This window comes from Ovis aries, chromosome 24 (genome assembly GCF_016772045.2).
Source record: "Ovis aries strain OAR_USU_Benz2616 breed Rambouillet chromosome 24, ARS-UI_Ramb_v3.0, whole genome shotgun sequence".
Classification (NCBI taxonomy): Eukaryota; Metazoa; Chordata; class Mammalia; order Artiodactyla; family Bovidae; genus Ovis; species Ovis aries.
The window spans coordinates 14170606-14185709 of NC_056077.1; the positions used below are offsets into that span (position 1 = coordinate 14170606).

At 44.3% G+C, this 15104-nt stretch overlaps 1 protein-coding gene across 1 annotated transcript; it reads left to right on the plus strand.

The window, feature by feature from the left end:
* Window positions 1–981: 981 nt before the first annotated feature.
* On the plus strand, window positions 982–14687 carry LOC114110664 (MAGE-like protein 2). The gene is made up of 3 exons (XM_027961963.3): window positions 982–1044; window positions 1087–3567; window positions 8865–14687. Exons 1-2 carry the CDS (start codon window positions 982–984, stop codon window positions 3517–3519), a joined length of 2496 nt encoding a protein of 831 aa, XP_027817764.1. The 3' UTR covers window positions 3520–3567; window positions 8865–14687.
* The last annotated feature ends 417 nt before the right edge of the window (window positions 14688–15104 follow it).

Consider the following 15104-nt stretch of genomic DNA (forward strand, 5'->3'; position numbering starts at 1 on the left):
GTGAGTGTGAGTGAACTCCGGGAGATGGTGATTAACAGGGAGGCCTGGCGTGCTGCGATTCACCACAGAGTCGGAGACGACTGAGCGACTGAACTGAACTGAACTGATTGATGTTTGTTTCCATTAAGACCACGAATGTAAAATTGTAACAAATTCTGGTTTTGTTACAAATACTCTACAATAAACTCAAAACAATGTAAATTAAATACACCAATTTTTCAAATTTTTTTCAACTAATTTAACACTATAAGGAAAATTAAAATTCCCTTGGTCCTAGATTTTAAAATTTTAAAAATAAAAAACTAAAAAAATTAAAAAAAGATTTTAAAATTTTAAAAATAAAAAACTAAAAAAATTAAAAAAAAAAATTCCCTTGGTCCACTGGTTAAGACCGTGCTTCAGCTACAGGGGGCAGGGGTTCCATTCTTGGTAAAGGAACTAAGATCCCACATGCCTCACAGAATGGCCAAAAAAAAACACCCCACCAAACTAAAACTCAAAACAAAACTAAAAAAAAAAAAATTGGAAGGAAAATTAAAACAGAAGAAACTGAAAAGACGGGGGAGGGACGGCGGAATTCACCCCTAGGTCTGCTCTCTAGGCAAGCAAGTAATTGCCCAGTCACTAGGCGGCAAATAGCTAAGATCTGAATTAGGATATCTATCAACAGGCCCTTCACCCAAACCAGGGAAAGCCTTTACCTCTGAAAGTGGTAGCACCTGACACCGACCTGCCTTCCTAGCTGAGAAAATGGAAGTTACTGACAAGAGTCCTTGCCCTTTGCTCTCCTTCAGGATTTCGCCCCCGTTCTGGAAGGCGGGGGCTCGAAGGAAAGAATGTAGATACGTCTTCCTACAGCGGGGACACCGAGCACGTGAGGTGAACTCTCGGCTCTGCGCAGGTCCCACGCGGCACACGCACAGGCGACTGGAGCACGCGGAGGAAACCGCGCGCGAAGGCGGCCCGGGTGGAGGCGGGGCGATGGGGTACACCGCCTTGGGACAGACCGCCTTGGGGCAGACTGCGCATGCGCCCTACTCTGGGGTGACGCCTTTTTTTTTTTTTTTTTTTCCTCTCTCTGCGCAGGTGGGCGGTGCCCGAGCTTTCCGAACTCTCGTCCCGCCTCCTTCTTGGCGCGCCCCCAACGCGTCGCCGTGGCGACCCAGCGGCCCCTGCCGGCCTGTGGCGACGCCGCTTGCCTGGCAGCTTCTGCGGACCCGGCGGCGGCGGCGGCGGCGGCGGCGACAGTCGGAGCTCATGGAGGTTTCGGTTAACGACGCCGCCAAGATCGAGAAGCGGTCGTGCCTGGGCCGCTGCAAGCATTTCTTTTGGCTGGGCGTCACCTTCGACACGGTGGGCGCGGCCATGGTGTTCACCGGGGTCTTCACCCCTGTGCTCTGCTATGACATGTTCCTCTACCTGGGTGCCAGCATCATCTTCTTCAGCCTCCTCTGGTGGACTTTCTGGTACAGCGGTAACATCGAACTGTCTCCTGAAGAGGCCTTGAACAGCCCTTACCGCCTGCCTTCCGCCTACACGCTGGAAGTCCTGAGCCAGACCATCAGCAACCGCTTCACTTTCACCATAGGCAGCGTTTCCAACACCTTTATGCGGATACGGCGGCGGCGGCGGCTACCATGCCAGAGGTTCCGGGAAGGGCGGACATCTCTAGATATGACCGTCACGGGCCAGGTCGAAAGCCAGCTAGACCAAGACAAAGACTGGGCGGAAGGGGTCTCGGAGAAGGGCGAGGCTCAGGACTTTGGCAGCAAGGATCTCCCCAAACCCGAAGCTGTCAAAATTGTAAAGGAAGCTGGCTCCCAGGTGCCCGATGCTGGTGACCTGGGCCGTGAGGCTAGTCTCCCAAAGTTCGTTAAGGGACCATCGACCAATCTGGTGCAGCCATTCACGCCATCTCCTCTGGACCAGCCTCCAACTCCAGTCATGCTGACTTCTAAGAGCCTGCCCGTAGTCTCCTTGGCCTCTATGAGCCAAAGTGCCCCTATTCTGACTTCGAAGAGCCAGCCTGTAATAGCCTTGGCCTCTACGAGCCAGCCCCTTGCAGTGAATCTTGTCTCTGTGAGCCAGTTTGCAGCCCCTTTGCCCTCTACTAGCCAGCCTCCACCTCTCCTGACTTCTAAAAGCCAGTCTGAAGTTTCTTTGGCTGTAGTTTCCTCTACAAGCCAGCCCCCTGCAGTCACTCTTGCTTCTACAAGACAGCCTGCTGTCCCCTTGACTTCTACTACTCAGCCTCGGGTGGTCTTTGCCTCTAAGAGCCTGCCTGTTGTCTCCTTGTCCTTTACAAGCCAGCCTCTGACCATCCTTACCTCTGAGGGCCACTCCCTGGTACCTGTGGCCTCTCAGAGCCACCCCCTGGTGCCTGTGACCTCTCAAGGCCAGCTCCCAGTGCCTGTGGCCTCTGAGGGCCACCCCCTGGTACCTGTGGCCTCTCAGAGCCACCCCCTGATGCCTGTGACCTCTCAAGGCCAGCTCCCAGTGCCTGTGGCCTCTGAGGGCCACCCCCTGGTACCTGTGGCCTCTCAGAGCCACCCCCTGGTGCCTGTGACCTCTCAAGGCCAGCTCCCAGTGCCTGTGGCCTCTGAGGGCCACCCCCTGGTACCTGTGGCCTCTCAGAGCCACCCCCTGGTGCCTGTGACCTCTCAAGGCCAGCTCCGAGTGCCTGTGGCCTCTGAGGGCCACCCCCTGGTACCTGTGGCTGCTAAGGGCCAGCCCCTGGTGCCTAGAACCTCTCAGAGCCATCCCCTGGTGCCTAGGACCTCTCAGAGCCAACCCCTGGAGCCTAGGATCTCTCAGAGCTACCCCCTGGTGCTTAGGGCCTCTCAGAGCCAGCTTCCGGTGCTTGTGGCCTCTGAGGGCCACCCCCTTGTACCTGTGGCTTCTGAGGGCCACTCCCTGGTACCTGTGGCCTCTGAGGGCCACCCCCTGGTGCCTAGAGCCTCTCAGAGTTACCCCCTGGTGCCTAGGACCTCTCAGAGCCACCCTCTGGTGCCTATGGCCTCTCAAAGCCAGCTCCCAGTGCCTGTGGCCTCTGAGGGCCACCCCCTGGTGCCTCTGGCCTCTCAGCATCAGCTTCAGAACCTTTTGGAGGTCTGTCAAACTGGACCACCACCTCTTCAGGCCTCCCAGGCCCAGAGTCTGGCCACCATCTCTCTGCTCCAGGTTCTGCCCACCGAGTCTTTGCAGACCCAGCCTGTGGACCTGCAGGTGGCCCAGGCTATTCTGGACCTTCAGGCCACGTATCACACCCAGCAGGCCTCCCAGAGCAGCTCTTTAGTCCAGGAAATTAGACCAAGCCAGCCTCCATCTGCCCAGGAGTTTTACACAGAGCCAGTTGCTCTTGAGACCCCGCCACCAGCGGACCAGGAGCTAAGTCAGAACCGTCCTGACGCTGCAGCCCTGCCTCCTCAGTCTCCAGCTCCAGCTGCTCAAGCCCAGCAGTCAGTGCCCTCCGGGAGGACCCCTACCCTGGTCCGAGAGAAGAAGAGTCACTCCATCTAGGACAGAAGCAGACGCCAGCCTTCTGAGTGGCCCTCAGGCCTCTGCCAAGTAAGTGATTTAGGAGGAATACCTACAGTATTCCTTAATCATTTCCAGGTCCGTGTTCTGGTGGTTTCCTCAACCGCCTCTGTTCAGACACGTAAAGTTACTGGAGGTGAAGTGACCTGTTCCTTCAGTGATTCGATTATTTGAGCTTAGGTAGGTTTTTGAAACCTAGTGCTCTGAGTGGATGAGTTGTTGTTAAGGCTTTATGGCTCTACCAGCCTGAGAGTGTTAATTACCTTCACTCAGCAGTTCTAAGGCTTCAGGGGGTGTGAAGGTGGCGAGATTCTACAATGTTTCTGAAACAAGATGAGTTTAGGTGGTACAAGACACAGCACAAATAGCAGTGAGCCTTCCGATGGGAAAGGTCTTTTCAGTTCTTTTTCAATCTTTTTAATTATATGAAGGAGAATGTCCTTATTCTGGGGTTACTGATCTCTAACACCTCTCTAATGCTTTGGTAGGCAACACCTCCACCTAGCTAGGACTTAATACCATTCATATTAACAATTATTTTAGTGGATAACTTCTATCTATGCCCAGTATTATTATTAGTTTCTCTGTTTACGATAGTGATGGTAGCTTTTTGAAATCCATTTACTTAAGTAAAATTATTTTACATGCATCAACATAAAGGTTAAAATTAATTGTGGCCTGAAACTTGGAAAGATTCTGAGACTTGGAAAACATTTTGTTATTTGTATTAAATCATATACGCTTATGTACCATAGTACACATGTGGTTATGTGTACTAAATCAGAAGACCCTTTATACTGACCTATGAGATGAATGTTATGGTTAAGACAGCTGAGGAGGAGGTTCATTTAACTCCCAACCGACCCCTTGTCAATTAGAACAATAGAAGAGATCATGTGAAGGTCAAAATTGGTGACCCTTAAAACACTGCTTCTCAGTGGTTTAAATGCTGAATGTCAGTATACTGGTCTTTCTCTCTGACCCCGTTTGATAAGTTCCTTGGGGGGCAAGAAGGAAGAGTATGGAGCAGAGCAATACTTTGAGATTATGTTAATGCTCCTTGTTTACATGCTACCAACATATTCAAGAAGGTGTTCATCCTTATTTCATATTGACTGGTTTCATCTCTGACATGAAATACAACTATTAGGTGGAAGTCAAACCCTTAATTTCCCTACGATTTTCTCCAATTCACCTTTAAGAGAATGTGTAACAGTTTCTAGGTATACACACACACATATATATATTCTGTAGATAATCATAGGGGCAAAGCATTTTAGCTCTTAATTTTTGTACAGTTTGGACTTGTGGATTCTAAAATGAAATACATTCAGTGATTTAGGTTTCTTTTTTTTAAAGAGCAAAACACTAACAAATTGTAATAATTCCACAAGTTAAGGATTTAGTGTTATTGAAAAAGATCATTTTCCCATTAATTCATATGATTGAAATAATTCTCCATATAATTCTTGAAGGAGCGTTTACTAAGTGCCAAGAATAATGGTGACCACAAATAAACACAAAGGTTGCAGACCTTGCCATCAGAAAGCTTAGAGACCGTGTTCTCTAAAGAGAAGAACACTTTAGACAAGGAAGAAGAAGGGGTAGCCTGGTGTCTACCCCTTATTTTTGACAGGAACTGCCATGCAGTGCCTTTTAAATGATTAATTCATTGGCCTGGCATTTGTTGAATTTCTATCAAGTGCCAGGCATTCCATTAGGTGTTAGAGATTCAGAGATAAGGTGCCCCTGTTCTCCAAGCACTCACTGTTTATCAAGGAAGGCAAATCTAGGAATAATTAGCACAGTGAAGATCCCCTGGAGGAGGAAACAGCAACCCACTCAGTATCCTTGCCCGGAAAACCCCTTGGACCTCTGAGCTGGCGGGCTACAGTCCATGGGGTCGCAAAGAGTCAGACATGACTGAGTGATTGGGCACACACACACACACACAACAAGTGCTTGTAACACAAGTCTACTTGGTCTTCCAGAATACAGGTGTGGGCTGGGTGAGAGATTTTTTTATCTAAAGCCTGTGCGTAGCAACGAAGACCCAGAGGTATCCACTGGATGAAGAAGATGGAAAGAACATTCCATGCATGGGGGGAAATCAACAGAAAGTCTCAGAGGTTTAACAGTCCGTGACCTGCTAGGGACACACTTGGGAGAGGATAATCTGAGGCTGTAGTCAAGAGTGCTTGGGGACTTTCGTTCCTGGTGGTCAGTTGTCGAGGTTAGTAGGCAGTAACTGAGCCAAGAGGCTGCAGAATCTGCTGGACCGTGAGTACTGCTTCACATAGGCAGTGAGTACTGCTTCACACAGGCAGTCTGAGCGTAAGGTTCCAGGGAAACAAAAGCTGTTTCAGGAAGGTAATGTTATTCCAGTGCATCTGAAAGGTGGGATAGCTGATGCCCTCCTATATAGGGCTACCATGATTCTTAGAGCTGATGGAATGGCATATGCCATATAACTGACTATGACTTCATTTCCCAAGAAGCTGGATTGACTTCAGTTTATCTTCCCAGCAGTCACTTGGCTCAACTCCGTTCATCTCACCGTGAACCCGTAATCTGATAAATAACTGAGTTTTGGGGGGGATCAATATTTATTGATTTGTACTAACTGCCACCAATAAAGCAGTCTTTACCATGAAAAAAAAGAGTGCCTTGGACTCCAAAATTGGGGGTGAGAAATCTTTGCAGGCCTTCTTTTTTTAAAACTGCTCATTTATTTTTGGTTGTTCTGGGTCTTTGTTGCCCTGCAGGGCTTTCTCTAGTTGAGACAAGCAGGAGCTACTCTTCACTGCAGTGCCCAGACTTCTCATTGTGGTGGCTTGTCTTGTGGCAGAGCACAGGCTGTAGGCGCAAGGGCTTTGGTTGCCCATGGCTTGTGGGATCTTCCTGCACCAGGGATCGAACCAGTTTCTCCTGCATTGCCAGGTGGATTCTTATCCACCGAACCACCAGGAAGCCCCCTTGCTGGCTTTTTAAGAAGGGTAATTGCGTTCATAATTCTACCTGTGTGCTCTGTTATGAAGTAATGGCAGTAGGCCAATGATTAGTGAATAATTGCTGAATTCTCTCCTGGTTAGTTCGAAGCTGAAAACAGCCCTCTTTGATGTTAGCAACAGTTTCTAACTAGAGTGTAGGCTCCATGGGTATTCATCCTGGAAGACAGTGTTAGGTGTTTATTTACTTGGGCATAACATTTTACTTTGGCTACAAAGATTGTTGCCAGGCCCTTTCTAGCTTCTTGGACAGTACTACCATAGCAATGAGTATCATTTCCCCAAGGAAAGGAAAGCTTAGGCAACAAAAGCTTATGTTTATTTACTTATTTTTGTGTGTCTTTATATTTTGGCTGTGCTGAGTCTTCGCTGCGGTGTGCAGACTTTTTCTAGCTGCAACAAGCAGGGGTTACTCTCTAGTTGTGCATGGGCTTCTTATTGCAGTGGCTTCTCTTGTTGCAGAGCACAGGCTCTTGGGTGTGGGGGCTTCAGCAATTGTGGCTCACAGGCTTAGTTGCTCCCTGTCATGTGGAATCTTCCTGGTCCAGGCATCGAACCTATGTCCCTTGCATTGGCAGGTGGATTCTTATCCACTGTACCACCAGGGAAGTCCCAAGAAAAGCTTTTTATTAAAAGAGATAGCTTGTGCACAAAGGAAAAAGTGGCAAAGAAAAAAACACACAACCACGAAACAAAACTTTCAGCTCCTGGAGTAGAAAGGGTGAGTTGCTTTTATGACAAAAGGGAGGGTTTGTCTGATGGAGCACTGAAGACTTCCAGCAATCATCAACCTTCTTTGATTATCAGCAGGTGGCTCCGTGATGACTATCAGGAATAGGGAGTGCTTCTGTGAGGGGGAAGAAATGCATGAGAATTTTCTGTAAGAAAGCACAGGAACAGATAAGGTTATGATTTATAGTTGAGCTTCTAGTCTTGTGGCAACTAGCTATACTCTTTAGTGTAACAGAGATAAAGTTAATCTTTCATTCCCCCACCCCCACCCCCCGGCCAGGTTTTTTGTCTCTGGGCCCGAGACCCCTGGGGCCTTTGTTCTTAGCTCACAAGGCCTGTTTTTCTCAAGGCCCTTCCCAGTCCTTTTCCAAAATGGCTATGCTCTTGTCTTTCTGTCCCACGACACCATCAGGGAGAATGACACTGTTTTGATACATTTCTCTGTATTGACAGTCGGATGAGTGCTTATCTAATATGGAGCTGAGACTTCCCTGGTGGGCCAGTGGTTAAAGCTCCATGCTTACAATGCAGGGGACCCAGGTTTGATCCTGGTCAGGGAACTGAGGTCCCAAAAGCCATGCGGTGAAAAATAAATAAAATAAAATGGAGGCTGGCAATATTTTTTTCTATGAAAGCCCAGATGATAAATATTATAGGCTCGGTGGGTCAAAAGGGAAAATCTGGGCTATTACGTGGCTGCTTATATAACAAGAGAGTAACTGCTCCCGCCCACCCCCACCCCCACCCCCATTCCCACTCACTGGTGGGGTGGGTTGTACAGCTGCTTCGATTCCAGTTGCCTCAGCTGGAATCATCCACCTGACCAAGAGCAGCTTCTCAGTTTATATGACTCATTGCCTCTTTTTTTTCTTCTTTAAAAAAAAAAAAAAACAAACCCACAACATTTATTTGGCTGCACTGGATCTCTAGTTGTGGCATGTGAGGTCTAGTTCCCTGACCAGAGATTGATTCTGGGCCCCCTACTTGAGAACGTGGCGTCTTAGCCTCTCGACCCCCAGGGAAGTCCCAGATTCACTACCTCTTAAATATAGTAGTAGTCGCTTCTCCACTAGACCATGAGGATCTCATTCACCATTGTTTTATTTATCTTTGTGTTCCCATTTTGTATAATTTGGAATCAACACACACACACACATGGGGTATTTGTTAATAATAGTAGCTAGCATTTATTGGGTGTTATCATACATTACCCACTGTACCAAGTAACTTACAGGCTTTATCTCATTTGTCACAATAGAGACAGGCACCACTCTTATCTCTAAGGAAAGGAGATCTGATTTTGGAAGGTTATGTAATTCTTTCAATGTCATATAAATTGAGAAGCTGGAATTGATATATAATTAATGTATAATTTGTTATAAGGTGTATGCTATACACTTTCCCTGCAAGCGATTGTTATTAATGAGCCTTTTTCTTAAGCCTGTTAGTCATAACGAGCTGTAATACCCCGGATCAGTCTGTGGCTTAGTTCTCCGTTTAAAGCTCTACTTCCAGAGAAAATGAAAATCAACAACTCTTTAATTTTTTTGTTCCACTCGCATCTCAAAATTGCTTTTTTCTTTTCAGAACCCACCAGTATTCCTTCAGATTTCAACACCAAGTTTATAAAAGCACAAATACGTACCTTAACCTCATTTTGGAAACCTTCACGTGGAGTCCTGACCTATCTCAGACCAGCAAACGTAACCAGACTGCCTCTGCCAAACATACGTTTCAGGGTTGGGGAGAATATTCCAGCCTCAGATAATAAAGACATTATCAGAATTTTAACCCATAATAAACTGTGCCAGTGAACAGTTTGTTGAACAGCCAAATGAACTTTGATTTAAAATAAGTTGGTTTTAAAAATAGATTTCTCTTGTGAAAGCATTCCAGCATTCTAAGTGGAAAATAACGTCACACACTTTGGGTAAAGATATAAATACAAATCCCACAGAAATGGACATTGAAAAATGTGGCTTCTTTTTTAAGGATACCATGTGGCCTCATCAAGCTATCAGAAAGATTAGTACAATCAACATATTACAATTTGTATTTTCATTTTTTTAAATAGCAGGAGTTTCCCTTTTTCCCAAGGATTTCAAATTGCTGATTTGATTGCATATATTAATGATAACTTCCAGATGTTCAAGCTGGCTTTAGAAAAGGCAGAGGAACCAGAGATCAAGTTGGCAATATCCATTTGATCATGGAAAAAGCAAAAGAGTTCCAGAAAAACATCTATTTCTGCTTTATTTATGCCAAAGCCTTTGACTGTGTGGATCACAATAAACTGTGGAAAATTCTGAAAGAGATGGGAATATCAGACCACCTGACCTGCCTCTTGAGAAACCTGTATGCAGGTCAGGAAGCAACAGTTAGAACTGGACATGGATCAACAGACTGGTTCCAAATAGGAAAAGGAGTACATCAAGGCTGTATATTGTCACCCTGCTTATTTAACTTCTATGCAGAGTTCATCATGAGAAACTCTGGGCTGGAAGAAGCAACAAGCTGGAATCAAGATTGCTGGAAGAAATATCAGTAACCTCAGATATGCAGATGACACCACCCTTATGGCAGAAAGTGAAGAGGAACTAAAAAGCCTCTTGATGAAAATGAAAGAGGAGAGTGAAAAAGTTGGCTTAAAGCTCAACATTCAGAAAACTAAGATCATGGCATCCAGCCCCATCACTTCATGGCAAATAGATGGGGAAACAGTGGAAACAGTGGCTGACTTTATTCTTGGGGGCTCCAAAATCACTGCAGATGGTGATTGCAGCCATGAAATTAAAAGACGCTTACTCCTTGGAGGGAAAGTTATGACCAACCTAGACAGCATATTAAAAAGCAGAGACATTACTTTGCCAACAAAGGGCCATCTAGTCAAGGCTATAGTTTTTCCAGTGGTCATGTATGGATGTGAGAGTTGGACTATAAAGAAAACTGAGCACTGAAAAATTGATGCCTTTGAACTGTGGTATTGGAGAAGACTCTTAAGAGTCCCTTGGACTGTAAGGAGATCCAACCAGTCCATCCTAAAGGAGATCAGTCCTGGGTTTTCACTGGAAGGACTGATGTTGAAGCTGAAACTTTGCCCACCTGATGTGAAGAGCTGACTCATTTGAAAAGACCCTGATGCTGGGAAAGACTGAGGGCAGGAGGAGAAGGGAACGACAGGATGAGATGGTTGGATGACATCACCGACTCAATGGACATGGGTTTGGGTGGACTCCGGGAGTTGGTGATGGACAGGGAGGCCTGGCATGCTGTGGTTCATAGGGTCGCAAAGAGTCGGACACAACTGAGCGACTGAACTGAACTGATTAATGATAATCAAAGTTCATGAGGGACTGTTCTCTTTTATGTTCTTCCTTTGTATCATTGGATTATTTGTGCAACAATGCTCTAATATAGGGATAGTTTCTTTTTTTAGATTTCCACTTACAAGCAAAAATACGTGGTATGGTATGTTTTATCAAATCTTCCAAAAATGTTAGTTGTTTTTATAAATCCTCCCATTTTCTGTCCCATGCTTCAGTATTTCTCTGTTCAGAATTTTAAAAAAATTAACTCAAGCTGGAAGCCTTTATGCATTGCAGATACTTGGAAAAAAGAATAATGGCAGGATATTATGCTAAGTGAAATAAGCCAGTTACAAGAAGACATATGCTGCTGTGTGAGTCCACCTATATAAGATTTCTCATGTCAGAGAATCAGACTCACAGAGACAGAAAGAAGAGTGATGGTTTCCAGAGTCTGGGGATAGTTGGGGGAATGGGGAGTTGTTTAATGGGTACAGAATTTCAGATGAAAAGGGTTATGGAGATCAATTGTACAACAATGTGGATGTACCTAACACTACCGAACTGTACATTTGAAAATGGTTAAGATGGTAAATTTTATGTGTGCATGCTTGCCTGCTAAGTCACTTCAGTTGTATCCAACTCTTTGCAACCCCATGGACTGTAGCCCCCCAGGCTCCTCTGTCCATGGGATTCTCCAGGCAAGAATACTGGAGTGGGCTGCCATGGCCGCCTCCAGAGGGTCTTCCTGACCCAGGGATAGAACTCGTGTCTCTTACATCTCCTGCATTGGCAGGCAGGTTCTTTACCACTGGCACCACCAAAACTTTCTGTGTATTTGACCACAATCCAAAAAGAATAATTGGATTAAACCAGCAATTTATAAACCATTTAACATTTATAGATTTATTTTTAACTAATAAATATGTGCAACTGCTGAGCTTCTATATATAAAATGCACCAGGTAAGCACAGTTGTCTTGTTGCTGTTTTTAATTTTATTGATTATTTGTTTATTGGGCTGCACCCGGTCTTAGTTGCAACATGTGGAATCTAGTTCCTTGACCAAGTATCGAACCCAGGCCCCCTGCATTGGGAGTGTGGAATCATAGCCACTGGACTACCAGGGAAATCTTAGCAGAGTTGTTTTAAGAATTGAAGAGCTATAGTTAGGAATTCAGAGAAAAATCAACTTTAATGTAGTGCAGAATAAGGGACCAAGTAAGTGCAAAGGACATTCTTGGAGGACAGAGGGTGTGTACATACGCACATTTCAGGAACCTGCAGAAGAGCCTTTTATCTTGCAGAGGCTAATCAATACTCCTATGATTGGATTTTATCTTGGGTAAATAGACTTGGTTCTTAAGAATTGTGATTAGTGAACCTCAAGCGTCACCAATGCTGAGCAGCAGATCGTCACCTTGAAAGAAAAATAGAAACAACTTTATAATCATCTTAGTAAATATAGGTACTTAGGTATTTTACAAACACTAGGTCCCCAAGTGACTGACTACCTAGAGCAGAGCTACACCCCCAGCCAGGACTCCACACAGGCCTTGACATGAAGGAAAAATAAATATTAAAAACATAAATGTATGAATCAATAAATAGACAATAAAGTAAAAAACACTAGACTCTTCTGGTTTATCTTACCCTCAAATTAAAAGAAGTATTTTTATACTATTCAGCCATTAAAAAAAAATTTGCCATTTGAACAACATGGTTGGACTTGGAGGGCATTATGCTAAGTGAAATAAGTCAGATAGAGAAAAACAAATGCTATATGATATCAGTTGTATGTAGAATCTAAAAAAACACAACAAACTAGTGAGTATAACAAAGAAGAAACAGACTCACAGATACAGAGAACAAACTAGTGGAAACCAGTGGGGAGAGGCAAGACAAGGGGTAGCGGAGTAAAGAGATACAAACTATTATGTATAAAATAAGCCATGAAGCTATATTGTACAGCACAGGGAATATAGCCAATATTTTATAACAACTCTAGATGGAGTATAACCTTAATTAGGTATCACTATATTATACGCTTGTAACATATAATATCATACATCAACTACAATTTTTAAAAAGTGACATAGAAATAAAACATTTTGTAGGATGAATAAATTTTTAAAGTTTAAATCTTTGACTAGGTAATGTAATTCCATATTGCAAAATCCAAAAAGCATAAAATAGCACATATTAAAGCCTTCAACCTTCATAACATTGCTCCTGATAGACATCAACAATGTTATTAGGGGCTTTCCTGGTGGACCACTGGTGGACCAGTGGTTAAGAATCTGCCTGCCAGTGCAGGGGAGATATGTTTGATCCCTGGTGCAGGAAGATCCCACATGCCACAGAGCAACTAAGCCCGTGCCGCAACTCCTGAAGCCCTCAGTCTCTAGGTTCAGTGCTCTACAACAAGAGGAACCGCTGCAGTGAGAAACCTGAGCACTGCACCTAGGGAAAGCCAGTGCAGCGTCAGTGAACACTGCTGCTGCTAAGTCGCTTCAGTCGTGTCTGACCCTGTGCGACCCCATAGAGGCAGCCCACCAGGCTCCCCCGTCCCTGGGATTCTCCAGGCAAGAGCACTGGAGTGGGTTGCCATTTCCTTCTCCAGTACATGAAAGTGAAAAGTGAAAGTGAAGTCGCTCAGTCATGTCCAACCCTCAGCGACCCCATGGACTGCAGCCTACCAGGCTCCTCCGTCTATGGGGTTTTCCAGGCAAGAGTACTGGAGTGGGGTGCCACTGCCTTCTCCAATGAACACGGTGCATCCAAAAATAAATACATAATTTTAAAAAATGTTACTTATTTCTTATAAATCCTTTCATTCAAGCATATATATATAATGATTCATTATATATCATTTATATATAATGATTCATTATATATATATCATTTATATATGCAAAGTGCTTATACATTCTAGTGTTTCTTTACAGGTTTTTTTAAACTTAATATGTATCTCAGAGATCTTTCCATTTTGGGTGTCAAAGAGCTTTCTTTTTTTTTAATGAACACGCAGTATTCCATTGAATAGATGTATCATAATTTCACTTGTTTCCTATTGATGGACATTTTTGTGGTTTCCATTCTAATAAATATTTAAAAGCAATAATAAATTTGGACCTAATAAATACATATTGACCAATCAACCACTAGTGATTGAGCATTGACTTTAGCAATTCCAAAGGCTGTTTAGTCCATTCCCTGCCCCCAAACAAACAAAATCGTAAGTGATCTGCCTATACCTAGTTAGTGGCAGAGGCTGGACTAAAATTTGACCTCCCTGAGTATGAGTCCTCCTTCTAGCAAATCAGTATAATTATTTCATTGTGTTGTAGTTTCCTTAAAAAATACATTATCTCAGAGAATGAGATAGGGAAATAGTACTAAAAGCTATACAGTGAAAATAAATCTTCCTTCAGCTTTTGAACCCCACCCCTTGCTCCCCAGTCCTTAATGGCCCTTTCCCAAAAGCAATAATTATTTTTAGTGTCTGGAACATCTATCCAGAGAGTCTGTGCAAAACCCAGCATATATTTTTATACAAGTCTGTGCATTTTTAAAAAGTGACTAGCAGGATATTATGCATCTTTCTCAGTACCTTCCCTTTTTCTGTCCCCCTTCCCTTTTAAAGTTTCTCTAAAGTTGTTAACAAAAGTATGTATAATCAAAGCTATGGTTTTTCCAGTAGTCATGTACAGTGTGAGAGTTGGACCATAAAGAAGCCTGAGCACTGAGGAACTGATGCTTTCGAATTGCAGTGCCAGAAAAGACTCTTGAGAGTCCCTTGGACTGCAAGGAGATCAAACCAGTTAATCCTAAAGGAAATCAACCCTGAATATTCATTGGAAGGACTGATGCTGAAGCTCCAATACTTTGGCCACCTGATGTGAAGAGCTGACTCACTGGAAAAGACTCTGAAAGACTGAGGGCAGGAGGAGAAGGGGATGGCAGAGGATGAAATGATTATGTAGCATCACTGACTCAATGGACATAGATTTGAGCAAACTCCGGGATTATTTTTTGGTTCATGGGTCCACCTTCTCCCCAGGATTGCCATCCTCCTCAATAAAGCTGTCTTTCCTTTTACCTGACACTTGTCTCTTGGTATCAGATTCTTGAGTGAGGAGCAGGTGAACCTGAGTTCAGTAACAATATGGACAAGATTTTCCAGTACCATTATCAGATTATATTATGGTGAAAGTGAAAGTCACTCAGTCGTGTCCAACTCTTTGAGATCCTGTGGACTGTCTATGGAATTCTCCAGGCCAGAACACTGGAGTGGGTAGCCTTTCCCTTCGGGGAATCTTCCCAACCCAAGGATCGAACCCAGGTCTCCTGCATTGCAGGTGGATTCTTTACCAGCTGAGCCACAAAAGAAGCCTTATATCATGATGAACTGCTATTAAACAATACATTACTTCCGAAATTTAACATTCACTCAGCTTAGATTTTTGTACTTCGTGTCTTGCATTGCAAAAAGCTAACATATTTGAATATTAAGAAGGGAA